This window comes from Dipteris shenzhenensis, chromosome 17 (assembly GCF_047967505.1).
Source record: "Dipteris shenzhenensis isolate YYH24624 ecotype China chromosome 17, Dip_SZ_1.0, whole genome shotgun sequence".
In the NCBI taxonomy this organism is placed as follows: Eukaryota; Viridiplantae; Streptophyta; class Polypodiopsida; order Gleicheniales; family Dipteridaceae; genus Dipteris; species Dipteris shenzhenensis.
Window position 1 is genome coordinate 5,957,100 of NC_141612.1, and position 26,747 is coordinate 5,983,846.

Genomic DNA, 26,747 nt, shown 5'->3' on the forward strand with positions numbered 1-26,747 from the left:
TGGCATCGGCATCAGCATTAGCGTCAGCCTCGACATGCCTTTCCAGTCCAAGCTCTACCTTACGCGCTTTCCCCCCCTTATGGGACTCTACTTTTTTGTCGCCTCTACCCCTCAGCCAGCCACCCTTTCCATCTACTGTTGGGCTCACCTCAGCTATCTCCTGCATGTCCCCCCACCCCTCTCATTCTTCTATCATACGCTCCCTACGCTCAGCCTACCTAGCCACCCCCTCCCTATGCTCAGCCTACCTAGCCACCCCCCTCTCTGCTCCTCCCGCTCAGGCTACCCCTACGCTCAGCCTACCCCTACACCCCCTACACTCAGCCTACCCCTACGCCCCCTATGCTCCCTACGCTTAGCCTCTCCCTACGCTCCCTACGCTCAGCCTACCTAGCCAACCCCTCCCTACGCTCAGCCTACCTAGTCACCCCCCTCTCTGCTCCTCCCGCTCCCGCTTCAGCCCCTCACTGCTCGTCACCTTAGCTTTATTAAAAAAAAAAAAAAAACTCGCCACCTTAGCCTCTCCTTCTCTACCTCTTGGCTGCCTCTCCACCTCAGGCTTCCACCCCGCCTTGCCACCACCTCGCACTGGGTGTGCCTCCCATCATGGGGGGGGAGCCGGTGCTCCCGCTCCCGGTCGGACACTAAGACCTGCACCCAAAAAAAAAAAAATCAGTCCAAGAGAAATGGGGGACAAAGCCAAAAGACGACAACAACAACAACAACAATAACAAAAAAAAGCAAACGACACAACTGAAGTTGGAGGATGTGAACACACGTTACAACCGAAGTGACTCGGGGTAGACAGCAAGGCAAAGGCAGGACCCGCCTCAGCTTCTCCAGCCGCTATCTCTACCTCGACCTCAGCTTCCGCTACAGTTTCAGTTTTAGTTTTAGTTTCAGCTCCAACCTCAGCTCCCTCTATCCTTTAGCCCCCGCTTCAGGCTCAGCTCCAGTTCCAGTCTCAGCTCCCTCTACATCTACGATCAGTGACATACTCATGCCCATGGCACCGGTTGTTCCCTTCCCCTCCTCTCCTGTTACAGCTCTCGCACCGCCTATGACCCCTACTTCGGAGGTGTCATACATTGTTCCGCATAACGCTTCACTCTCCCCTCTCCCTCTTAGTTAGCCCACGCTCCCACACCCCGTTGGGACTGCCTCATCCATTCCACTGTCATCTCCGTTCCTCACCTAGTTCACCCAGTCACTGTCTAGTTTCCGGACTTAGTCCCACGCTTTCATGCCACAGTCATCAGAGTTTCAGCATGGACATGGGTGGGCTGATACACCAGTGCTGGTCCGCTTCCATTAGGAGCAGAGCCGCATCATACAGGAGCAGGCTAGGGCCATTCGGGAGCAGGCGGGTCTTATTCAGGGACTTAGAGAGGATATCATGCAGCTTTGACAGGAGGTCACAGCCATACACATTGTCCCAGGGAGTACCCCAGTGGTCGAGGCACAGATTGCGAGCATGCAATCTGCTATTGAGGAGACTTCTAGATGGGTTGACATGGCCAAACGGGAACCCGCAAGGGTAACCGTTTCGGCTACCCTCATGGAGCAGCAGCAGAGAGCCAGTAAGGCTCTCAACATCAGAGTACGCGGGATCCCATGCACTGAGGCTACACCGATGGTAGACGCGATTGCGTCGTGGTCGCTACCCTGGGTGTGGCTGAGCACAGGATAGAGAGGGCATGGCGGGTGGGGAGAGATCCCAACCGAGAAAGAAAGAAAGAAAGAAATTTTATTAGATTCTTCGGAAGACCGATGGGTCTATGAGACTGAAAGAAAACTTGATACAAATCATAGTAAGGGTGGAGCTACTAAACGAGCATCATCACCCGTGCTGAATCCTAAGTTTGATCATACATAATCAAATAAATCTGAGTGTGACAATGAAAAGAAAAAAGATTAGAGCGGAGCAGAATTCTCCATATGTCATGTCACCTTGGTTGGTGCATAGCCGGTGATGGGACGTTGGCGTCCGTCAAGGGGTGCCGTGCGTCTCGGTCTCCTGGACGAGGCTCGACGCAAGACCAGAGCCACCATGACTCTCGTGGGACGTATCCCGGGTCCAAACAATGACGAGAGGCTCCCGAGAGTGATCTGTGTGTTGTCCCCTCGATGTCTCGTGTGTCGTGCTGTGGTCATCGGGTCGGGGTCTCTGTCACGCTTGCGACTAGAGACTGGACGATCAATGTCACTTGATGGGAAGAACTTTGTGATCTTGCTCTGAGAGGTGTTTGATGATGTGGCCAAGCCCCGTCGCCTGAGTAAGTACTCTCTGTGTCGGACCCCCTCGTGAAGGAAGGCCGCGAGGCATCTTTGATTTGGGTAGGCGAGGAATCTGGAAAGGAGCCCGGAGCCGTCTCTGAAGAGACAGTGGTAGCGATCTCGGATCTCGTAGTACATTGGGCACCTGAAAATAAAATGCTCCTCCGACTCAACCTCCTGACAGTTGCACAATATGCATATGCGTCGCTCCCTAGGGATCCCCTCTACTCTGCCGCTCTCTATGCGGAGGCGGTGTGATGATACCCGAAATTGTCTGATGGAGATTGGTAGTGAGTGAGGCATATGAAGCTCAATGTATCTCGGTGGTGTGATGAATCCCTCCTCTGAAATACGAAGACATTAATCTCTGTAGAAACTCAGCTTCACTGGAAGCTCCCTCGGCTCCAACTAGGTCCTAAAGGTATGTAGCTGGAGAAGATTCTCTCGAATGATCGAGATGGTGGGTGGGAGTACCGGAGGGACATCTAAACTATACTGAAAGGGAGGTATCGTATCGATGTGAAACCCTAGTCTCACAAACCATCTCTGAGTCCGTGCATACCAACATCGCTCGTCTCCCTCTACTGCCAGCCTCATGGAGGAATCGAGAGCCAACCATGGTAACCTCTGTCTCCGTGATGTGCAGTCCCCATATGATCTAACCCGGTATAGATATGTGATGGTCTGAAAAGCTGCATCTAGATGGAGTGGAGAAGCACCAAACTCAGCCTGAATGATGTGATGTGGTACAGAAGGTTTCCCCCGGATCATCCGTGAGAGCATGAGGATCTGGAGGCGCTCCACCTGTGTCCACTCTATCTCTGACATGTCAGGTCCCCAACAAGGGCTGTCATACATACCGGCTGGTCGGACCAAGGAGTCGAAGAGAAGAGCCTTGGTTCGAGGGTCCTGGAAGTGGGAGTGGAAGCATTGTCTCTCTAGCCGAGCTAGTGAGGCGTATCCCCTACTGAGTCTGACGTGCATCGCTGGTCTCGTCGTGAAGATCGGGCCGAAGAAGATGACCCCCAAGTAAGTGTATGAGGATACAATCTCAACTGGTGACCCACCAAAAGTGAACAGCTTCCGTTGCATGTTTGCTCGAGAGGTGTTAAAGATCATGACCTTGGTCTTGCCAAGGTTGATTGCCAAATCATGGGATAAACAAAAAGCTTGCAGTGCATCCAGGTGTCGCTGGATCCCCTCGTGTGTGGACGACAAGAGTGCCACGTCATCTGCATAAAGAAGAATCCTAATGATGATCCCAGCAAGTGAGCAACCGGTCCCTCCGGAAGCCCCCATGAAAGTCTCAAGCTCATCGATGTAGAGACCAAACAGGGTTGGTGATAAGGGACAACCCTGTTTGACCCCTATGGTACTCAAGATCTCATCTGTCTAGCCTGCGCCTGTCCGAACTCGGTTTGAGACTCTCTCATAAAGTGCCATGACTGCCCAGATGATCTCTTGATCAAATCCCAGTGTCTATAGCCGTGTGATGAGACGAGCTCGAGGTACTGTGTCAAAGGCTTTGCGGAAAACCACAAGGCAGCAATATACCCTCTCCTTCCGTGATCTGGCCTCCTCAATGACACTCCTGAGTGTGAGTATGTGATCCATAGTCCCATGGTCTCGCCTGAAACCAGCCTGACCCTCTGCTCTGAGCTCTCTCATCTCTGCGAACAGGCTGACCGACACATCCAATACAGCTGCATAGATCTTGGACATCACATGTCCATTCATGATAGTCCTGTAGTCATTCTGGTCCATGGGATCCCCTGCCTTGTGGATGGGGGTGATGGTGTTGAGTGTCCAAGTGCGGGGGAAGCCAAGGTAAACATCGTCATTGAATATCTTTGCTAGGATCGGGGTTAATGTGTCGATCCCATATGCGATAAACTCAGTGCATAGCCCCTTGTGATCCTTAGCTCGGTCATTGTGCAGTTTCAATGCTGCGTCCTTGACTCCCCCTTTGGTGAACAACGTGCAAGTGGTGGGGCGAGGAGTGTGTATGAGATCTGGAGTGGGCTGTTGTGGGACATCATAAAGATGGTGTGCATACGTGTGCTAGACTCTCGTGTCGGTGAGGGGTGATGGAGACCTACGCTCAAGGAATCTCTGCCAAAAATCCTTGTTGCTGTACAAGATGTTCAGCAGCTCCTCCTCATTTCGACGAAGAAATGCCTGCTTCTTCCGACGTACGAAACGTCGGTACTTGCGTACCGTGTCTAGTGTGTTCAGGAGGTGACATTTGGTTTCAAGTCGGAGTTGTCAGCGATAAGCCTTGCACTCTGCATTATACCAGTTGTTGCAGGGTACAGAACCAAGAGGTGGTGGTCTAGTGGACCGTGTGGTGTGGGGAAAGATTTGGAGGACAACCTCGTGGAGTGTGCGACTAATCAGGGCAGCACGGTCCTCTATGAGTGGTATGTGATCGATGTAGGTTAGGAGTCTGTTTAGGCGTCCTGAGTAGGCAGGTGAGAGGCTGTGATCAAAGTGTATGTCGTGGTAGGTGTCGTGCTTTCTATGTGGTGTGGCTAAGCGTGGGGTGGTGATAGTGAAGAATATGTATGTGTGATTAGCTCGTGGAGGGAGTGGTGCTACGGTGAAGTCGGTGATACATGAAGTGAAGGTAGGGGATCCCATGATGTAATCTACTACACTAGTGCCCCTCCCGTGTGGGAAGCAAGTAACCCGAGGAGGGCCATAGGTCAAGCCCGTTGTAGATGATGAGATCATGCATCCTGCCCAGATCGAGGAACACGTGTCCATATGGAGTAACAGGCCCGTGTCGGTCCAATGAGATCTTGGTCATACCTGCTCCGTCTAGGTCCATGTCAAGTAGCATGATAGAGTCGTCTCGGAAGTCCAGGAGTGGTGCTTGGCGTGTGCTCGTCTTGGCGTTGAAGTCCCCAACAAGGAGAACTTCCCCGCGGGCTGAAAGGTCTAGGATATCCTGATGTAAGGGTGAATATGGTGATGTCTCAACCTCCTCTCGTGCGACTTTGGCGAAGTGGGATGTGTCTGGCGGGAAGTAGCATATTGCTATGAAAAGGTCACGAGTGATTGTGTGTCGGATCTAGATCCACATGAATCGGGAGTGTGCGTCCTTCCTCTCAATGGAGATGGCTCCAGCGAGGGAAGACCTATACAATATTGCGACCCCGCCTGATCCTCGAACTCCTCCTGTATCCCTCGTCTCATCCCTGAAGGTTGACTCCCATGTGCAGCCATTGACTATCGGTAGTGGACGCTCTGGGCTCTGGTGTGTCTCCATGTAAAAGACTATGTATCGTCTTGTATAAGACTCCGAGAAGTTCCCTAGGTCTGACCATAAGGTACCATTACAGTTCCAAATGGTGTAGGCTAGGGTTTGGGAAACCTGAGTCTCATAGGTCTTGTCTCCCTAGGGGGTACGGGTGGGAGCCCAACGGGTGCCGGTCTACAACCTACCATCTTGGACCACGTCCCATTTTCCCTCCTTGCGGGCAACATCTCGCTGCTGCAAAAGAGCTCGTCGCTCCTCAATCTTTCCTCTTCCCCATCTCCTCGCGTATGTAAATTTGGACCGAAGGGTCTCCCGCCTAGTCCCCTGTTCTCATCCCCCTTTGCCATTCATTGTGGGGGAGGCAGGGCGGAGAGGTAGAAAGAAAGAAAGAAAGTTTATTAAAGTCTTCGGGAGACCGTGAAGGTCTATGAGACTAAAGATAACTGATACAATGAGCATAACGGTGGTGGTCTCAAAACGGGCCAACCAACCGTATCTACAAAAAAGAGGTTATGAAGGACTGTGTGTCTAGTCCTGATACAAAAAATATGTGTCTACCTCCAGATGATACAAAGAAGAAGGGGGGGGGCACCAAAAATGGGGCAGAGGGGGGAGATACAGTATACATGTGCAGGTGGTGACCGTCAGAGACCAATCATAGAGGGGCCGTCAAATGGGAGGTCGGAAAAAACCCTGCGATAGATGATTGGCCTCTGACGTCACGCGGCCTAGTCGAGCTCGGTCGTCGGGGGCGGCGGGTGGCCCTGTGGATGAGGGCAACGGTAACCCCAGTGGGGCGGGCAGAGAGCAGAGACGAGATGTCATGGACCTGGATGTGTGAGTCTGTCCGCTGACGCAGCTGTCGTGGCTCTGGCTCTCGCTCACGTCCACGTCGTCGGCTAGACTGAGAAGAGGTATCCTGTGACTGAAAGAAGTCAGTGATAGGCCGCTGGGTGTCCTCACGCTGTGTGTGCTGCTCGTGTCGCCGTGCTCGGAGAGAGGTATCTCGGTGGCAAGTCATCTCATGTAAGAAAGCGGCTAGGCATCGCTGATCCGGGAACTGCAGCATGTGTGGGAGGGAGCCGAATCCATTGCGGAAGAGGCAGTGGTATCGGCCTCGAATGGCATAATAGATAGGACATCTGAAAGCAAAGTGCTCCTCCGACTCGATCTCCTGCAAGTCGCAAAGTGGGCAAAGGCGGTCCTCTCGTGGGATACCCTCTGCGCGTCCGCTCTCGATCCGTAATCGGTGTGACGAGACCCTAAACTGACCGAGGGAGATCCGGAGCGCATGTGGTAGATGAAGCTGTGTGTAATCCGGAGGTGTGATGAAGCCCTCTTGTGAGATCCGGAGAGGCGAGGGGCAGGGCAGAGAGGTGGAGGGATAGGGCGGAGCGGAGAGGCTACGGGAGAGGCCTACGGGAGGGAGCGGAGAGGCTACAGGAAGGGGCAGAGAGGCTACAGGAAGGGGCAGAGAGGCTAGCGGGAGGGATCGGAGAGGCTAGCGGGAGAGAGGGCAGCGGACTCCCGTTTCGCCACGTCCACCCACCTAGTCATCTCTACTATAGCCGACTGTATCGTGGCTATCTGTGCCTCCATCTCTGTGACTGGGGTCCCTCCAGGCGTTTCTCTCAGGGTCCCGAGCTCCTCTTGAAGCTGTGTGATCTCGTGTCTGAGCCCCTAGATAAGGGTGCCCTGCTAGTGTATAATGCGGGCCTTCTTGGGTGTATCGGCCTGTTCTTGAGTGTAATGTGTCAGCTTTGCCTGACGGGCTTGGATGCTGTGTATCTCAGCCAGTAGGGAGTCCCAAGCATCTGGTGGGGGCCTAAGAATTCTTGGTCCAAGTGGGAACTGGTTCTCGAGAGGGGTTGGAATGAAGGTGGGCTGCCGAGGTTGTGCTGAGGGTGGGGACAGCATGATCTGGGCGGGGGAGTGGTATGTAGGAGTAGTGAGGCCGGACGAGGTGATGAAGGGTGGCTGACTGAGAGGTAGAGGTGATACGAGGGAAAAGTACTGTGTAGCCGTGGCCGGTGGGGCTAGTGGTGAGGCTATTGAAGAGGAGACCTGTGATGATGATGCAGGAGAGGGGGAGGATAGAGGTGGCGTAGATGATGAGGCGGATGATGGTGGTGAAATAGTGGTGGTAACCATAGAGGTCGAGGATGTGGTGAGCAGCATGGGCTTCGGGTGGGCCCCTTTCTTCTGGGCCGCGGTGCTGTCCACTTTCAAACCACTGCGGTTGCTGTGTTTGTTGAAGTCCTCCAGGCTGAGTTGCTTTTGTGTTTTTCCCTTGTCACCGTTCCCCTTCCCCATCTCCTCGCGTATGTAAATTTGGACCGAAGGGTCTCCCGCCTAGTCCCTTGTTCTCATCCCCGTTTGCCATTCATTGTGGGGGAGGTAGGGCGGAGAGGTAGACGGAGAGGCGAGGGGTAGAGCAGAGAGGTGGAGGGACAGGGCGGAGCGGAGAGGCCTACGGGAGGGAGCGGAGAGGCTACGTGAAGGGGCGGAGAGGTTAGCGGTAGGGGGCGGAGAGGCTAGCGGGAGGGACCAGAGAGGCTAGCGGAGAGGCTACGGGAGGGGGCAGAAAGGCCAGCGGGTGGGAGCGGAGGAGATGCTATGGGAGAGCTGCTGAACAGTTGAGCGAGGGGAAGGCTGAGCGAGCAGGGCGGTTGAGCGAGGGGGAGGTTGAGCTGAGCGAGCGGGAGGCTGAGAGAGGCGAGGAGGCTGAGAGGGGTGGGAGATTGATCATACGGTTCCATGACACTCAAACACGACTTTCAGCTCTACGATGCAGGTCAGTCATTCGAGATCAGCCAACGATCTATGGATGAGGACCTCACACCTCTACAGGTTGAGGAGAGGCGCTCTTTGCTGCTACAACGAGATTAGGCTCGGAAGGAGGAAAAGTGGGAAGTGGTACGTGAGGGACGACTTCTCACAGGCCCCCGTAGGGCACCTGCCCCCTCCCCTACATAGGGAAGTGGGGTCTATGAGACGCAGATATCTGAGACCCTGTCTTGCACCATTTGGGACTGTAATGGTACCTTATGGTAAGAACCTGTAGGCTATCTCATGGGCTATCCATAGATGCCACTTATACCTTGGTATGAGCCTTGTAGGCCTAGTTATAGTTAGTTAGGACTATTGGTACAGTTAGTTTATGTACCATCTAGGTCAGTTAGGACACTTAGTCCAGCTAGGGCTAGCATTTTGGAGCTGCCTCGAGCTGCGTGCCGGCGTTTGGAGCCATTTGGATCTGCTGAATTGATCCCGAGACTTCTCTTTGAGCCCTTCCCTTCTCATTTGGTGTCCTTTTGCCTCGGGCTGCGAGCTTCTCTCCATTGGATCTCTTTCACTCCATTTCTACGTGCTCTCCTCCTCGTGGGAGCACTTCTTTTGCTGTAATTCTCATTTCCAGCCCTCATTTGCTCGCTTTCAGAGCCTGTCATTGCTGTTCATCATTGGGTAAGCCGTTGTTGCATTGGCTTTTTCTTCATTTGCATTTTGGAAAGGCCTCATGTTGCCTTGGACCTCAACAGAATCCTGTGGCTGAGCGGAAGAATAGATCAATGATGGAAATGGCCAGATGCATGTTGAAAGGCAAACATTTGCCTAATAAGTTGTGGTTGGATGCGGTCATGTGTGCAAATTACATCTTGAATAGATGTCCTACAAAGGCATTGCAGACTATCACACCTTATGAGGCTTGGACGGGTCGTAAGCCTCGCATTTCCCACATGAGGACTTTTACAGAGACGCACTAAGTTGGATGATACAGCTGTTAAATGCATTTTTCTTGGGTATAGTTTACAGAGCAGAGGCTATAAGCTATATCAGCCCCGCATGGGCAAGTGTTTTGTCAGTTGGGATGTTGTGTTTGATGAATCTTCCACTATGCCTTTGCTGGACTGTCAAAAACAGCATGTTGTTGATGCCTCAGACATATTTGATAGCTTGATGCCTTTGTTTCCATCCGATGCTCAGGATGATGTTCCATCTGAGGTTGTCCCTCCTCCATCTGTTGGTCATTTACAGCCCCATGTGCATGCAGAAATTCAGCCTGATATGCCTATCATTGATTAGGATCATTTGCACCGGGCTCTTGACTAGGAAAGAGCAAAGATTGAGGAGCCTAAAAAGGTACCCCGTTGGCTCCTTGACACATTAAAAGACAGCAAACAAGACACTCCTCTGCCAGCCCGTATGAGAGCAGTTGTCCAGAAAGAGCATGCTAGTTTTGTTGCTTATGCTTTGGTTGCTACAGCATGCAATGAAGAGCCATTATGTCATCAAGATGCCTTTCAGAATGATTGTTGGATGAAGGCCATGCAAGCTGAATTGGACTCTATCCATCAGAATGACACTTGGGAGTTGTGTGATTTGCCTTATGGCAAGAATGCCATTGGGTTTACAAGATCAAACCGAAAGCTGATGGTTTAGTGGACCGTTACAAAGCCCGTCTTGTTGCTAAGAGCTATGCTCAGCAGCATGGCATTGACTTTGAGGAGACTTTTTCTCCCACTTCCAGGATCACTACCATTCGCATTGTTATTGCCTTGCTACCCACTTTCATTGGTAGATACATCAGCTTGATATTAAGACAGCTTTCCTTCATGGGCATTTGCAAAAAGAAGTCTATGTTTCCCAACCTCCTGGCTTTGAGGTTGACGATTTTGAAAGCAAGGTATGCCGCTTGAAAAAGGCCCTCTATGGATTGAAGCAGGCACCTCGGGCTTGGTATTCGACAATTCATTCTCATTTGCTCACAGTTGGCTTTCAGAACAGCCCTACAGAGGCTACCCTTTACATCTGCAAGCGTGGGACAGATTTGCTGATTTTAGTCCTTTATGTTGATGACATCCTTGTAACTGGGACACATGCTCAGCAAATTGCAGATTTTAAAGTTGATTTGCATAAGACATTTGCTATGTCTGATCTTGGTCTTCTGCACTACTATTTGGGCATTCAATTTGCTAGCAGTGAGGGGGGCATTTTAATGTCACAATCCAAGTACATTGGACAGCTTTTGCAGCGTTTTCAGTTTGAGGATTGCAAACCAGTATCCACATCATTAGAGACTGGTTTTCACTTCTCTTCAGAGGATCCGTCTTGTTGCTAAGGGCTATGCGCAGCAGCATGGCATTGGCTTTGAGGAGACTTTTGCTCCCACTTCTAGGATCACTACCATTCGCATTGTTATTGCCTTTGCTGCCCACTTTCATTGGTAGATACCATAGTCACATGAAAACCCGTTTCGTCCTCTTCGAAACCTCGAAACGCGAAATAGACGAAACGTTTCGAAATAGGATGAAACGCTCTCAACGAAACCTTTGTTTCACCCAACTTGTAGCTGTGAAGTTGAGTACAGAGCGGCCTTTATAGCTACAGTGGAGTATGTTTGGCTTCAGAAGCTACTTGCAGATCTTTGTGCATGTCAGAGTGGTCCTACCGTCATCTTCATTGATAGTCAGAGTGCTTTGGCTGTCGCACGGAATTCGGTTTTCCATGCTCGCACAAAGCACATTGAGGTTCACTACCACTATGTCAGAGAGCGATTATCAGTAGGTGATATTGAGTTGTCTTATGTTCCCACTGAAGACAACTTGGCAGATCTTTTTACGAAGGCTCTACCTCGACCTAAGTTTGAGGCTTTTCGGCAAGCTTTAAACTTAGTACCTTTTGTAACTTGATCTGTTGTACTCTGTACAGTCATAGGTTGCTATATCCTACGGGACGAACATGTGCAACCATGACACTAGATATTTAGGTATCGTGAGCCATGTCTAGGATACTTCAGCCCATACCATGGAGGAGGGTTTGTAGGCTATCTCATGGGCTATCCATAGATGCCACTTATACCTTGATATGAGCCTTGTAGGCCTACTATTGGTATAGTTAGTTTATGTACCATCTAGGTCAGTTAGGACACTTAGTCCAGTTAGGGCAGTTAGCCCTAGGGTTTTTCTTATGTAAGCTCTCCCTTGAGCCTCCACACTTCAGTTTTGCAGCAATCTAGCATCTCGTTTTTCTCCATTGTGCTTTCATTTTTGAGCTTCCATTGCTTCCAACACCCAACAGAAGCAGGGAACTTCTCGGAATCCTATACAGGCCACGACATAGTCTTTAATACAGAGACACATTAGAGTCTAGAGCGCCCTTTTCCAATAGTCAGCGGATATACATGGGAGTCTGCCTACAGAGATGAGACGAGGGGTACAAGAGAAGTTCGAGGTTTAGGTGGAGTTGCAGTCCTTTTTAGATCCATACTTCTGGGGACCATTTCAGTAGAGCAGAGAGATACACATTCCAGATTTCTTTGGATCCGGATTCGACACATGGACAGCCGGGATCTGTTTGTCGCAGTTTGCTACTTCCCTCCTGAGACCTCCTACTTTGCCATAGATATTCGAGGTGATAATGAGACATCCCCATTTGCTGCTCTTTATCAGTCCATCGTTGACTTCTCTAGCCGCGGAGAAGTCCTCCTAGTGGGGGACTTCAACGCGAGGACAAGGGCCCATCAAGTACCACTTCTTGACTTCAGAGATGATTTCACTCTACTGGTAGATATTGACCTTGAGGAGGCAAGTATGCTACGGGTTTCGGCTGACAAGTGAGGTCCATTCTCATCTTATGGGCAGGTCCTATTAGACCTCGGCAGGATACATGATCTCATTATCTATAATGGTCTTGACAGATGGCTCGCTTCAGGTGGTTTCACATGCTTTCCACATGGGGGGAGCTCCAATCTTGTTGATTACATCATGGGATCCCCTGTCTTCACATCTCGCATTACTGACTTCACTGTAGTACCTCTCCTCCCTGGGGCTGATCATACATACATTTTCTTTAGCATCTCCACCCCCCTTCGCATAGCACCTTCCACCTCACTCAGTTCTTACTCCACCTACCACGATATACGCTTTGATCGGGATAACTCCTCTTCTTACTCCGGCCCGTTTGTACATACTTCTCGCGTATATTGACTTCATACCTCTTTAGAGGATCGTGTTGCCCTTGTTACCCGCTCACTACACGAGGCTGCCATTCACACTTTCCCCCACACCACCTGCTCCACCTACTTACCACCCGTTAGAACCGTACTTTGTAATAGTTGGTACGATTATGAGTGTAAGGCTTTATGCCGTTAACTGAGATTCGAAACCAAAAACAGTCTTCCGAGCGCACCAGATACGCTACGCGAATACCGTAGACTGGTATGGAGGAAGAAACTAGACTTCGTTCGTCGGAATGAGAAGGAGCTATTGAATATTTTGTTTAGTAACAACTCTAAGGACTTCTGGTGGAGATTTTTAGAAGGATGGTCTCCTTCGTCACTCACTGACACTTAGATCTGGTTTGATTATGCATGCACACTTTATGACATCCCAAACCAGCCAGTCCCTAATCTCTCACACATGCCTCGCCCCACATCCTGTACCCTTTTCACTAGAGGATTAACCACCTAGCCTCGATCTTAGCAAAGCTTTTTAATGAAGCTGTTTGTTTGGGGTTTCCACACACTTGGACCATTAATACTATCTCACCCATCCACAAGGCAGGGGATCCCATGAGCTCAGAGAACTACATGACCATTATGATTGGACATGTCATGTCCAAGATTTATGCATCAGTACTTGACTCCGAGGTTAGCAGACTTGTAGAGTGTCGAGGACTTAGAGCAACAGGACAGGCCGGATTCCGGCGTGATCATGGAACCATGGACCACATTCTCATACTCAAATGTATCATCAAGGAGGCGAGGTCACGGAAGCAGAGGGCTTATTGTTGCTTTATGGATTTCTGCAAGGCATTTAACATGGTTCCGAGAGCCCGTCTCATACGGCATCTACAGGACTTGGGTTATGACTAGGAGATCATTTGGGCTGTCATGGCACTTTACGAGAGAGTTTCAGGCAGAGTTCAGGTAGGATCCGGGTGGACAGACGAGATCATGAGCACCATCGGGGTCAAACAAGGGTGTCCTTTGTTGCCTACCTTGTTTGACCTCTACATTGACGAGCTTGAGACAGTGATGCAGACATCGGGGGGTGTAGGTTGCTCTCTGGCGGGCACGCTGATCCAGATATTGCTCTACATAGATGACGTGGCTCTCTTGTCTTCTCAGCAGAGGGGCTTTAGAGACACCTAGACGCACTACAGTCCTTTTGTGAGTCTCATGATTTGAAGGTCAACTTGGGTAAAACCAAGGTCATGATCTTCAATACATCTCAAGCCATCATGCGTCAGGAGCAGCTCACATTTGAGGGGTCACCTGTTGAGATAGTTTCATCATACACTTGGGGTTATCTTCTCCAGACTCAGCTTCACTATGAGACCCGCGATGTAAGCACGCTTGAGCAAAGGGTATGCTTGATTGGCCAGACTAGAGAGGCAGTGCTTCCGCTCGCACTTTTAGGATCCACGTACCAAGGGGTTGCTTTTTGACTTCCTGGTTCGCCCAGCGAGCATGTACGGTAGCCCTTGTTGGGGGCCAGACTTGTCGGATACAGAGTGGTGGGCCCGTGTGGAGCGGCTACAGGTTCTCATGTTATCACAGATGATTCGTGGTAAGCCATCCATTTCTCATCAAATCATTCAGGCTGAGTTTGGGTCACCCCCTATCTGTACCGAGTTAGGGAATATGGGGATTACACCTCGGGGCATAGCAGGCTACCATGGATAAGACTGGGGCTGTGGTTGGGACTGACATCCGGGGGTGCGACAGGGGATCGATTAGACGGGGAGAGGAAGGAGTATACAAAGGGGGAAAGTAGGTAGTGGGGATGACATGATCCTAGTGCTCTTGAGAAACCTGACTTGCAAACAAACACAGGGAAGAAACCATATGATAGCCGCAGACATGCTCACCACCCAACCACGACATCCAGGACTTGGATTACCCCTCCGAGCCATATGTTGAGCTGTTGGCACATTGGCACATCTCCCAACTAGATACCAACTAGCTTGGTGTCCCATACCACTAGGTGGCACCCAAAGGGTCCTTGGATCTACTGCTGGGCCTTTGGCTACGTTAGAAAGCAGGGACTCATCTGCAACACGATCCAGGATCCAAACTTGCAAGGAAGAGCCAAGCTTGCTCTGACTTACATCCTTGAAAACTGAACCCTCGGGCTCAAGCATAAAAAGATTGAAACCAGTACTTGAATGCTTTGCACTGGTATAAGCAAATTCAACTAATATTCTTCCCATCAAGAATGCCTCTTGGAAATATATGCCCGAAGCATATCCTCGAGAAGACCAGATCATCATAAAGTCCCTGGTCATCCCCTCTTTGAAAATCCATGTCATGCTCCCCCTCGGGAAGCTTGGGATTAGTTGTATCAGCCATGAGGGTGTTGTGGCAGAGAAAAGGAGGGCTGAGGCTGAAATTCGAAAGAGAGAGCAGCCTAAGGGAAGAGGCAGCAAGAGGGGATTGAGGTGGCTATCCAAGCAGTGAGCTAGGGGCTGCCAGAGAGAAGAGGAAAGAGGCAAAATTGGCAAGGCTGACAGAGAATATAAGGGTGAATGAATTGGGCTATGGAGCAGGCAGCCTGGCTGAGAGGAATTGGTGAAGGAGAGGCTGGTCGCAATACCTTGCTGCATCAATATCTCGAATTCAAGGGGCTAGAAGCTTTATAGGCTGAGGTAAATCCTAGCTTTTAGGAAGCAAAGCTATTCTAAGCTAACTTGATTTAGCCATCCACCTAAATTGGAATGCTTTTTGCTTTTAGGATTTCCAAGCATGCCAAATCTCGCCCAGCCAAGTTCTGGGTTTGGTCAGCTCCCAACACAAACCATCTCCTCCCTTTTTCTTGCAACGCCTACCCTAAAACCCTCAGCAAGGAAATTCGCTGCTTCCCCCAGCCTAAACCCTAATTTCAAAACAGCCCTATGCATCAATTGTGCAACCCTGTGGATACTAGTCTCCTCGCCTGGAAGTCCATCTCAAATCCGAACCCCTAGTCATGAATCTCTCTCCTTGCTTCCTCAGCAATTTATCTTACACCCTCTTCACGAATTTTCTCTATGCCAATCCAGACGAATCTATAATCCTGATTCCTAACTGACGAAATCACAAGCTCTTGTAGGGAATCATTAGAAATTTGGAATTTCAGTCATACTTGAAGAAAATTTGTCCACACCTTCTCTCTTCAGAGATTCATACCTCAGGCATTGGCTTTGATACCAACTGACATGATTCAAGCGCTCCTGAGAACTTGGACCTGCAAATAAACACAGGAAGGCAACCATAAAACAACGATGATAGCCGCAGGCATGCTCACCATCCAACCACGACATCCAAGACTTGGATAACCCCTCTGAGTCACAAGTTGAGCTGCTGCCATAAAGAGCCAAGCTTGCTCTGACTTGCATCCATGAAAGCTGAAGCCATAGGCCCCTTATATAGACTAGAGCCCAGTGCTGCTAAAGATAGTAGAAACTCTGACTCGTCTTATGCTCTTGCAATTTAACCTGAGAATCACTTGCCTAGCCCCTAGCCTCCCCAGGCTACCTGAGCTAGTTATGTGTGCCTAAAGCACATGTTAGATATGGTCCATGCACACGATAGGGGAGGGAGCAGATGGGGCATTGAAACGGAAGTAGGCGGAGGCGAGGGAGTAGACAGGGGGAGGGAGCAGGCATCTATGAAAGGCTAAAGGGTCCATGAGGTTTAAAAAAGTCAAGATACAATGAAAGCTAAGGGGTGGGGCCACTACAAACGAGCCCCCATACCCCAGGTGGTTGTCTGACACAAGAGAATAAACAAATACATTGTGCTGTTGCCTGTAGGAGAGAGAACCAAAATGTAAAGGTAATGATGGGAGGCCCCCGTAGTTGGTGGCCAACAAATTAGCTATCCATCCGGATGACTGGACTTGTGTATGTTGTCTGTGGGGCGAACTCCACCGGTTGGCGGAGGATTAGACAAGATGATCTCATCTGACAGTCGCTCTGGATGTGGTGAGGGCTAGCATCGTCAAGTCTTGCCCCCTTTTGCTCCGTTTGTTGTTGTCCCCATTAAGATCTCCTATTTCTTTGGGCTGATAGCACATAAAGGGCTGCTTGTAGGCTGGAGCAAGGGAGGGTGGATGAGGTCTCTCACTATTGTGGGGTTGTCTAGGGCCCGGTAGTGCTCCCCCAAGATGGTGGCAAGATGACGACGTACCATGTGACACTTGAGATAGCCTCTCAAGCCTATAGGATAGATGGTTTGAGTGTCACCCACTTGGATATCCAGGACGCAGCCCCTTCCTCTCACTAGAGTCTTGAGTTCTCTCCCGGGGGAATGCATTTGGGAGATGGTGGCCAGCATCACAGGCTGGAATGTCTGGGCAGTGCGCTGAAGTTTAGTGCACCAGGCTGTTGATGTTTTAAGTTTTACCCTTTTGTTGATTAAAAATATTAGGCTTTGGATCGAATGCTCTAATGAGAATTTACTTTCATTGAGAGTTTGAAAGGTAGTGTAATGTTGATCTGTAATATTTTCCATATTAAATGTTATCAAGTATGTGTGAATTTGTCGAGAACAAATATGCTTTTTGCAACTTTGTGTAGTAAGGCTTAAACAATTGTTGTCACCTTCAGCAACTGCTAATTCTTCTTCTCAATCCATTTTTTGATGTTTTTAATTCTTACTACTCTATGTAGTGGCGATTGAAATATTTACTATCTGTTATTGTATTAAACAGAGGCAGGTTTGCCGGCTGTTCGTGTGCCCAGGAAACAACAATCATGAGGGGGTACGCTTCCCACTCCCTTTGTGCATTGGGGCATCTGTTACATGCTTGCTTGCTTAATTTATTTATTTTTTCCCTTAAGACATGAGTATTCTAAAACCCATATCATCTTGTTACTCTACCTGCTTAATGGATATGCTTAATTTTATCTTTAAGACAGGAGTATTGTAGAATGTATATCATCTGATTCAGCCAGTGTGTGTGTCTTGTGTCTCCCTTTGAAATCAAACTTTATTGAAGTTGCTTGATATCATCTTCGACAGTTTTAGTGTCTGTGTGTGATACATGCAAAATATGTCTTTTTGCAAAGAAAGGAACCTTCTATTAATGCTTGAAAGACTTCATGCAAAACAGCAGCCCCGAAGGTGCTGAGTATGGAAAAAGCTGGAAAGAGGCTGAAAAAAGAAAAAACCAGCCTGTTCCAGAGAAACCCAGCTCACTGCCTAGGGGCTCTTTGGTACAGGGGCTAACAGCCAGGTGGGGGGACTATACAACCAACGAATCGCTCGCGGAGTGAAAACGTAGAAAACTCTTGCAGGCTAATCTTGGGATCAAGTTGTGTGCTCATTTAATGAAGTATTGCAGATGCATTGGTTTATCATGTCTCCTATTTTCAAAGGACTATGAACCTATTGGCGAATAGAGATGGAGGGACTATTTCATACTGATTGCAACTTCCAAGGTTCGCGACATTTTATTGGCATATTCTCTTAATTAACCTTCTAAGTGGAAGGGCCGGCCACTTAAACCCTCTTATTGCAGGGAAATGGGTTTGTTGGCAAGCCTTAGTTGGGGGTCATTGTTATCGAAATAACATTATGATAAATATAATGGACATTACCCCTTTGTAAAGAAGCGGGTCTAGCTTCTAAGAGCCTAAGCACTCAGTGGAATATTTTCCCAGGTAGATCCAGATAAGTAACACTCACGAGGACTTGTTGATGATGTGTGTACAGGAACCCACGAACACTCTCAGATCTAGAGAGAGTGATGAACACCATGTAGGGAACCCAGAAGGGACATTTGATGTATTGCTTTGAATAGGACACAACTATGTACACAAGAACCTTCAAGTGAGATCCAATGTGCTGCAATGTCTGAGTGACGTAAAAGCCTCCACCTACGCGCTCCTTTGTTCGGAGTCTGCTGTGTGCTCTAGTGAGCTTCAGTGGTTTTTTACTGAGCTACAGTGAATGCAGAGACTGGGCTTCGAGGTCCCTATGTATAGAGGGGGACTGATCTGCCCCCCATTGTGATATGGGCCAACTGGTCCCTTTGACAGGCCTACCAGAGGCCGATCCAATGGCTGACCTTCGCCGCTGGACCCACCGACATCAACTGTCCTCGCTGACCAGCTTCTACTGGCCTCAGCCGTGTGCCTCCATTTGTCACATCTGCTGGCCTGCACACAGTCCACCGTGGCTGATCTCTCCCTCTGAGATCCAGCCCTGACTGTTTCAGAACTCGAGCCTTGATTTGCTCTATCTGCTGCCCCAATTGATAGTCCTGTTTGCATGCCTATCTGACAGCCCATGTGGCAGCCTATATGCTGCTCACATGACTTTCCATGTAGAGTTTATCCTCTCCTATAACTCCCATGTGGCACTAGTAATATCCACATGGAAGCCTCTCTCAATCCTTTGTCGTATGCAAATGTCCTGTCCTAGCGACCAGAGAGGAGGGGAGAGGGACCTAGACAGACTGATAAGGCTGAGCACCAGCATCGCTCTATCGATGATTTCCTTCCTTGATGTCTCCAGCCCTCACCAGAGCAAAAGCCATTGTCGGCTGAGATCATCATTTATATCTTTAGCCGACTTGTGGAGTTGATCCCTAGACAGGATACATAGGTTCTGTCATTCTGATGGTCAGCTGACCGACTAGCCCAACGGGGATCTTCCTCCTCCTCCTTTATGGTATTTTGGTTCTCATACAGACATTTATTGTGTATATCCCGCAAAGACATCCTGATGCATTTCTCTATTGACTTTCTTGTGTCAGACATCAGCTTTGGGTGTGGTTGCCTGCTTTAGTGCCCCCACCCCTTAACATTTATTGTATCTGTTTTTTCTCATAGACCTTTCAGTCTTTCTTTCTTTCTTTCTCCTCATATGGAGGCTGGCAAGTGGCGCAATGACGTTTCTACTCGTTGGGCTCACACATTAGCCTTGCTAGCAAGCCTTTTGGGACCTCTTGACTCTTTATATTTTAGACTTTTGTACATAGGTTTGCAACCATTAAAGTTGATGATCAATTTAACATGATTTTATGATTAATTTGTATGCAATGTTACTTTCAAATTATAGAACCAGCATTTTTCTACTAGCACAAAAGTTTTAGGCTCTTACCTAAGCTCCTCATAGCATATGTGAAGGCTGAAATGTTGTTGATGTAGTTCTGTTTCAAATGACTGTACTGCACTATGCCAGATTGAACTCTTGCAAGTATTTGCATTTGGTGGAAATATGCTACAGTCAAGAAACATGTGTTGCCAACTAGTTGCAGGCTTTGCACTATAACAATCATTTGGTTGACCTCCCAGAGGGGGCACACTTGTACATTGGACCGTATGGATAGATTTTCTGTACATATTACTAGATCTCAGCAGATTAGTGCGTGAATGGAAGAGTTTCCCTCGATGAAATGATGCTCACACTGCTGGATGTTGTTCATTATCTAGAGGATTGGGTTGACGGATGGAGTGGACAGCTAGACATCGAGTGGAGCAACGGGATTGCTCGTTTTGTAGAGATGCTGGTACTTTGGCAGAACACAATCAGCGAGGGATGCCCTCCTTGGTGGTGGTTCTTGTGGTTGAGCTGGGTGGTGGTGGTTCTTCTACTCGGAGTTGGAAGTGTAAGTTGAATCGCGACATAACCCACTACTAAGTTGAGGCGATGGGCTAGAAGCCAAACTCAACCAGAACTATCTGATGTGGGACCGATGGCTTACTGTGGATCATCATTTGTGACAATAAGAGAACTTGGTGTCTCCATTGTGGCCCAATCTACCTTTGATAGATTAGGCCCCTAGAAAGGACCCCGATACATGCTTGTTGGGCGGACCAAGAAGTCAAAGAGCAGAGACTTGCCTTGGGGATCCTAGAGAGTGAAAGCAGTGTTGCTCGAGTCTAGTAAGTGCGGTGTATCCCTTGCTCAGTTCCAAGGTTGACCTTCAGATCATGTCTCTTGCAAAAGGTATGGAGTGCATCCACATGTCATCAGAGGCCCTCTGCTGAAAATGGAGTAAGACTGCATCGTTTGCATAGAGGAGAATCTGGATAAGGAGTTGGCGAGGGAGCCCCCCTGAAAGAACAACACACACACGCACACACGCGACAATGTCCCGATGAAGGTCTCAAGCTCGTCGATGTATAGACCAAAAAGAGGTTGGTAATAGTGGACAACCGTGTTTGACCTTGATAGTGCTCATGATCTCGTATGTCCACCCTGTACCCATCCGAACTTTGCCTGAGACCCTCTCATAGAGTGCCATGACTGCCCACATGATCTCCTGACCATACCCTAGATCTTTGTTGCCACTCTAGCCTTGGTATGGCCTTGTAGGCCAGTTAGGACACTTGCTCCATATACGACATGTAGGATTGGTACACTTGGGACATATAGTTGGGCCATCTATTGGCCACTATTGTATTTTCTCATCATTTAAGCTTCCTTCCATTTGACTCCCATCCAACAATGGTATTAGAGCAGCTTCTGGATCCAGCCTGCTCCCTCCCCCCGAGCAAATCTGCCCCTAATGCTTCAGCTCGACCTGTTCAGCACATTCGCAGCGCGACTTGCAGCTTAGACAGTCCCACGACTGTTCCTTGAGCATTTGCGCCGATCACTGTTGGTGCAGCTCCTGCGCAGCGCTCAAGTAGCTTCATTTGCAATTGTGCCTATCTCGTGAAGCTTCCACGCAGCTTCCATACACCTGCAACTAGAAGGTGCTTACCAAGCAGCCATTCAGCTGCAATTGCGTCGCCACAAAGCTCCACCTTGAGCTACAGTCCTTTAGTTCCCTTGCAGCTCGACTAGCATGTGAGGCATTTGTAGCTCCAACTGACCAGAATGGGGTGACCGGAAACTGGGTATTTCTTGTCTGCGTTCGTGTCTCCAACAGCTGCAATTCGTCGCCGTTGGACTGAGTTTTAGCCTCAGCCACTCAGTCCAATTATCATCAACCAGTCCGAACTGCTGCCAAATACTGTCGCCATCACCCCCAACAACATTTTGACATGAAAAACTGCCTGAATCAACTTGTTCGTACAGTAGTATGGACATCCCTACATCTCTTTAGAATCTTGCCAAGTGTTGTACTGCTCCAAAACGCCATCTGTATAGTCTCCTCTCAGCCCATTTGCTATGGTTGCCTGTACGGGCTGACATGGCAGACTGCCACACAGGCATTGTTGAACAGTAGGTTACTTCTGCATAGGTATTTGGGGCAACTCAGTTCTGGTTTTTCTGCTTGGACATTGTGTTTGCAGGTTAGTCAAAAGAGTTGGCTTTGGGATTGCTAGAGCACTCAGAAATTGGGGCTTTGGGTCTATTGCCAGCTCATTGCTGTCAGATTGCACTAGTACTGTGAGATTTTGATTTCTCCTGTGTTGGCCCTTTCTTCAGCGCAATTGCCCTCTCACAATTTGGGGCTTTTGCTCCATTTGTTCATGGAATTGGCCCTTGTGCATTTGGGGTTCTTTTTCAACTACGTTCAATGCAACTCGGTCACTTTTGCAGTCATATGCCCTTGATTTAGTGGCTGGACAGAGTTTAGACATTTGCGGTCATTCTACTTGCAGCTCGACTTTTGCAGGGCAGATGCGTGCATTTGGCTCAGGTTTGAGCATCCAGCTGGGCAGTCACATGTGCATATACTTTTCTGTGATTTTTACCTGACATTTGCGGATTTGCAGTGAGATTTTGGGCAGCAAGCTCATTTGCACAGTGATAGCCTTGAGGATTTGACATTTGCAGAGCACGTTTCTTTTTGCTTCTTTTGCAGTGGCAAGCAATAATTTGCTTGGGATGCTTTCAGCGGAGGACAAGCTTGTTGGCACCAACTATCGCATGTGGCCGGCCCTACCTGGTGCATCTTTTGTCGGTTGCCAATTTTGGGGTATTGTTGTAGGATCAGAGTTGAAACCTTCCTCCCTGGCATCTAGTGCCACTACAGCTGCCTCCATGGTGATGCTACTGTTTCTCCATTTGGATCATCTACCATTGCTGTCGCATTGCCTTCCACGCCGGATCAAATCTGATGGGATGAGATAGATGCACTGGCACATGCCTTGATTACTTTGTCTTCAAGAGGTTAATTATTCTCCATATTCAGTCTTGCAGGACAGCAAAGTCTGCATGGATACATTGGCTAATCTCTCTCAGATTCGGAATGAGGCCAGAGTTGCCATTTTGCGCAGATAGTTGGACAATGTCAAGATGGAAGAAGGGGACAACGTGGATTCTTATCTCACAAAAGTCAAGACTTTAGAGAGCAGCTCATAATGTTGGGAGATTGTGACAAATTCTCAGGTTGTGTCCACTACGTTGAGTGGCCTTGTTGATTTTTATCAAGACTTTGCTGCAACTTTGAGGTTAGTTGCCATGGGTAACTGCAACCATTACAGCTTTGATTAACTTGTCACCTTGCTATTGCAGGAGTAGAGCCGTACAAATAGGGCTGCTTCCATCAGTGCAGACCAAGCCTTTGCCACAGGATCACAAAGGCAAAGGAAAGGCAGCAAAATTTCAGCAAGCCCAAAGCTACTTCTGGTGTGATGACAAGAAACGAAAGACATGCAACTATTGCAGGAAGCCCAGCCATGACATCTTGGAGTATCGAAAGCGCATTGCTACATAGAAAAAGAAGTAGCAGCAAGAACTTGTTACAGTTGCTTCTACTATACATGAGCACTGCTATGAGGCAGCAAATATGGCTCATGATGACAAACAATCCATTGACATGTGAGACCAATTTATTAGTTTCTGATTCTATGTCCGATTGGTCTTTTGATGGTGGTGCTTCCTAGCACATTACCTCTTGCAAAAAGTTATTTCTCTCCTTGGATCATGCTCCTAAGGGGGGCATAGTCACATGTGCCAATAATGCATCTTATCCCGTGAGAGGGATTGACCAAGTTGACGTCACTTCAGTATCTAGAGATATAGTTACTCTTTTTGAAAGTTGTATACTAGCATGGGGAAGGCTATTGTCGCAAAGATGTGGTTTTTGCTGAGCAGGCAGCTTTGTCTTGGCTGGACTCTCAAAACTGCCTTCTCTAAATGCCTCTGATGTGTTTGATTCCTTGCTGACCCTCTTTCAGTCAAATACAGAATCAGACCAGCTCTTGCATGGCTCAACTCCCTCAGTTTCTAGTAGTTCTCAGCCTCCTCAGATTGATGCCCATGTTTAGCCAGATGATAATACTATTGAACATGCAGTTGCAGAGGAGACGGCTGTCGTTAGACAGCCAAAAGCAGTCCTCAGGTGGCTCTTGGACACTCTTAGGGACAGCAAGCAGGCTGCACGCACTAGAGGTGCACAGAGACAGATGCATGGCAATTTTTTGGAGGTTGCTTTGATTGTCACAGCCTGCAATGAGGAACCTTTATGCCAGAAGGATTCTTTTGACTGCAAAGAGTGGATGCATGCTATGAAAACTGAATTCCATTCATCAAAATGGCACATGGGAGTTGTGTGATTTGCCTCCTGGCAATTGTGCCATCGGGTTTACAAGTTAAAGCAGAAAGATGATGATGGTGTAGACCACTACAAAGCTTGTCTTGTTGCCAAGGGCTGTGCTTAGCAGCAAGGCATTGACTTAGAGGAAACCTTTGCTCCCACATCTTTGTCATTGCTATTGCGTCACATAGGCATTGGAGGTTCATCAACTTGACGTTAAGACTGTTTTTCTTCATGGTTTTTGAGAACGTCTGTCAGCCCACCTCTTGATTTTGAGGTTGGGGGGTCCTTGATGATGTACGAGGTTTGTGGCGGCATAAAATAGTGATAGAGCGTTGGTGGCGATAAGTATGCATGGAGTCCATTGTGGTCTCACAGTCATACTCATAGTTGAATTCTACGGTAGTTAGTCACGACAGCTGTGGCATCCTTTTCAAAGGACGAATCTCCCCTGATCTATGGGCTAGCAAACCAACATCTTAGGTGATTGAGAAACCACAATCAAAGCTACATGAAAGAGTAAAGCTGCTTTTGGGATTACACTCAAATTAAGAAAATGACCTGAAAGTTCGCGGCACGGTTCATTGTAGCATTGAGGGTGTAAATGTATACCAGGGAGCCACAATACAAGAGCAGAATTTAGATAAGAAGAGGAGAAAACCAAAGATTCTCGGGGGCGAAGCAAATTCTGCAAATCCGAGCCAAGACCTGGTAGATGCCCCAAGAAGCTTCAAATGCAAGCATTCAATCTATAATGCTCGTTTCGAGGCCCAATGTAAAATCCTTAATTTGGACTTACACTGCGAAGGATTTTCTACTAGGATCCCTGACACCAGGATCCGAGATCCTCGTTTCTATAACAACCCATAGGCCCAAAAACCGCCTTCTTTGAACTCTACGTGCATTCCACCGGACATACAATGGACAAAGCAGGGCCACCACTATTCTTGTTTCCCTTCTGCACTTACTACTACCATCTTGCAATGCTCTCCACGTCGACATCAGGTTCTGGATTTATTCAGGATATATGGTTTGGAAAGAGGGGAGAGAAAAAAGAAAGAAAGAAAGTCATATTAACGTCTGCAAGAGACCTCATGGGTCTATGGGACAAAGTACAAAATGTCAAAAAGACTTAAAACATCTGGATAAGCCAGAGGGTCGAGGAGTACACATGGCATCTCAGCTCGATTATTATATCACACCGATACATACTAGGACTATAAAACTAATAGAAGTGGCCTTCATAACATCAGTTTAAGATTGAGAGTCTTTAGGTTTAGATTTGAAATCTCTAATTAATGTTGTTCCATCTTGATATACAGCCCATTTTTCAGCTTTACGTGCATCCTTCATTTTGGTGAGCTCGACACTCCTCTGCTTGAGCTGAGTTAAGGTGAGTTCCTCGGAGATCCAAATCCTTGTGCCCTTCAACTTGTTTGTCTGTCGGAGAATCTTAATTCTCCCCGCTTTCTCCTTGAAAAACACTTGTACTTGCATTCCTGTTTGGGAGACACAGCTAATATCATTATGATCCCACTCTACTTGTGGTATTTCCTTCTTGAGACATGCAATCCTCTCGTCTGTTGTGTAATCCTCCTCTTCATTGAAAAGGCCAAGGCAATCCTTGGGCAGCCCTCCAATGCGTAGTATCTTCTTATTATGTGCTATAGCTTGTTGCTCTTTTACTTATGTGTATAGATCTGCTTTGTTAAGTTTGCTGTCGCCATCTCTTCCTTGGCTGAACTCACTTGAGTGTTGATCATTTCCTTGACCTTGGAGACAAGAGTTGGTGCTGGTGGAAATGTGCTGAACTTCTCCATGGCTTCTGTAATAATTTCTTGCTTGCCTTTCTTCTCCATCTCGTTCACCTTTCTGCTAAGAGGTGCAACTAGCAGCCCGATCTCTCTGATTTCATGCTCCAAGTGGTAAATGTGCTCCTGAGGATCTAATCCAATCCTTTTCTTGTAGGTCGCTAGGTGTTGCTGCAATGTCGGAGTAAGAGGGCTTGTTGACGGGGGTCGTGGTGAAAATCTTCACCTTCGGGAAATCCATGGTGGCCTTGCAGATTCTCCAAGCCCTTCACTGATGCTAACCCCCCGTGCTGAGCCAAGGGCTCGGCTCAGCTCAGCTGAGGTTGTTGTTCCTGTTAGACTGTACGGGACATGCTGTACGGGTGAGGTACAGTGACCTATTGTATGGCAACCTATTGTATGGTGACGGTGGGTGAGAGAGAGCTACGAGTTGTACGGCTGACGGGAGGGAGCTGTACGGGCGAAGAGAGAGAGAGAGAGAGAGAGAGAGAGAGAGAGAGAGAGAGAGAGAGATTAACGTCTTGAAAGGCCTCATGGGCCTATGGGGCAAAGTACATCAAAGAAGAAACTCATACAAGCCTTTGTGGGTTGAAGCAAAGGGCATGAGTGCTATGCTAAGCTAAATAGTTCAATAGCTCAAACTCAAAACTCAAAAGATGAAAGCTGAAACTATGAATCTGAACTCGATCCTGTGGTGGCTCTCCGGTGGGCTGCAAAGGTGTCTTGGACTTGGGTTTGTCGAGCTGTCTCTTGGTGTGGTGGAGGCTGTGGTCTCCTCAACCTTTGTATCCGATGGGCTATGTCAAGAGTGACGCGTCGTCTCTGGCAGTCTCCTTTGAGGAGAGATGAGATAGACCGAACCTCGATTGTGCTTAGTCTGGTCACTCTCCGTGTTGTGTGTGGTCTCGGTGTCTCTGGCTTGGCAGCTTTGTGTCGTCTCTCCCCGCTGATCCAAACTGCCCTCATGTCAGC

The 26,747-nt window shown here is 48.5% G+C and overlaps 1 protein-coding gene across 1 annotated transcript in view; it reads left to right on the forward strand.

The window, feature by feature from the left end:
* The window catches only part of LOC147891584 (uncharacterized), a 57,174-nt gene that overhangs the window by 23,562 nt on the left and 6,865 nt on the right, over nt 1-26,747 (forward strand). Inside the window, exon 6 of the mRNA XM_087387957.1 lies at nt 17,233-17,283. Coding sequence (XP_087244083.1) covers nt 17,233-17,283 — 51 coding nt within the window. The remainder of the gene's footprint in view (nt 1-17,232; nt 17,284-26,747) is intronic.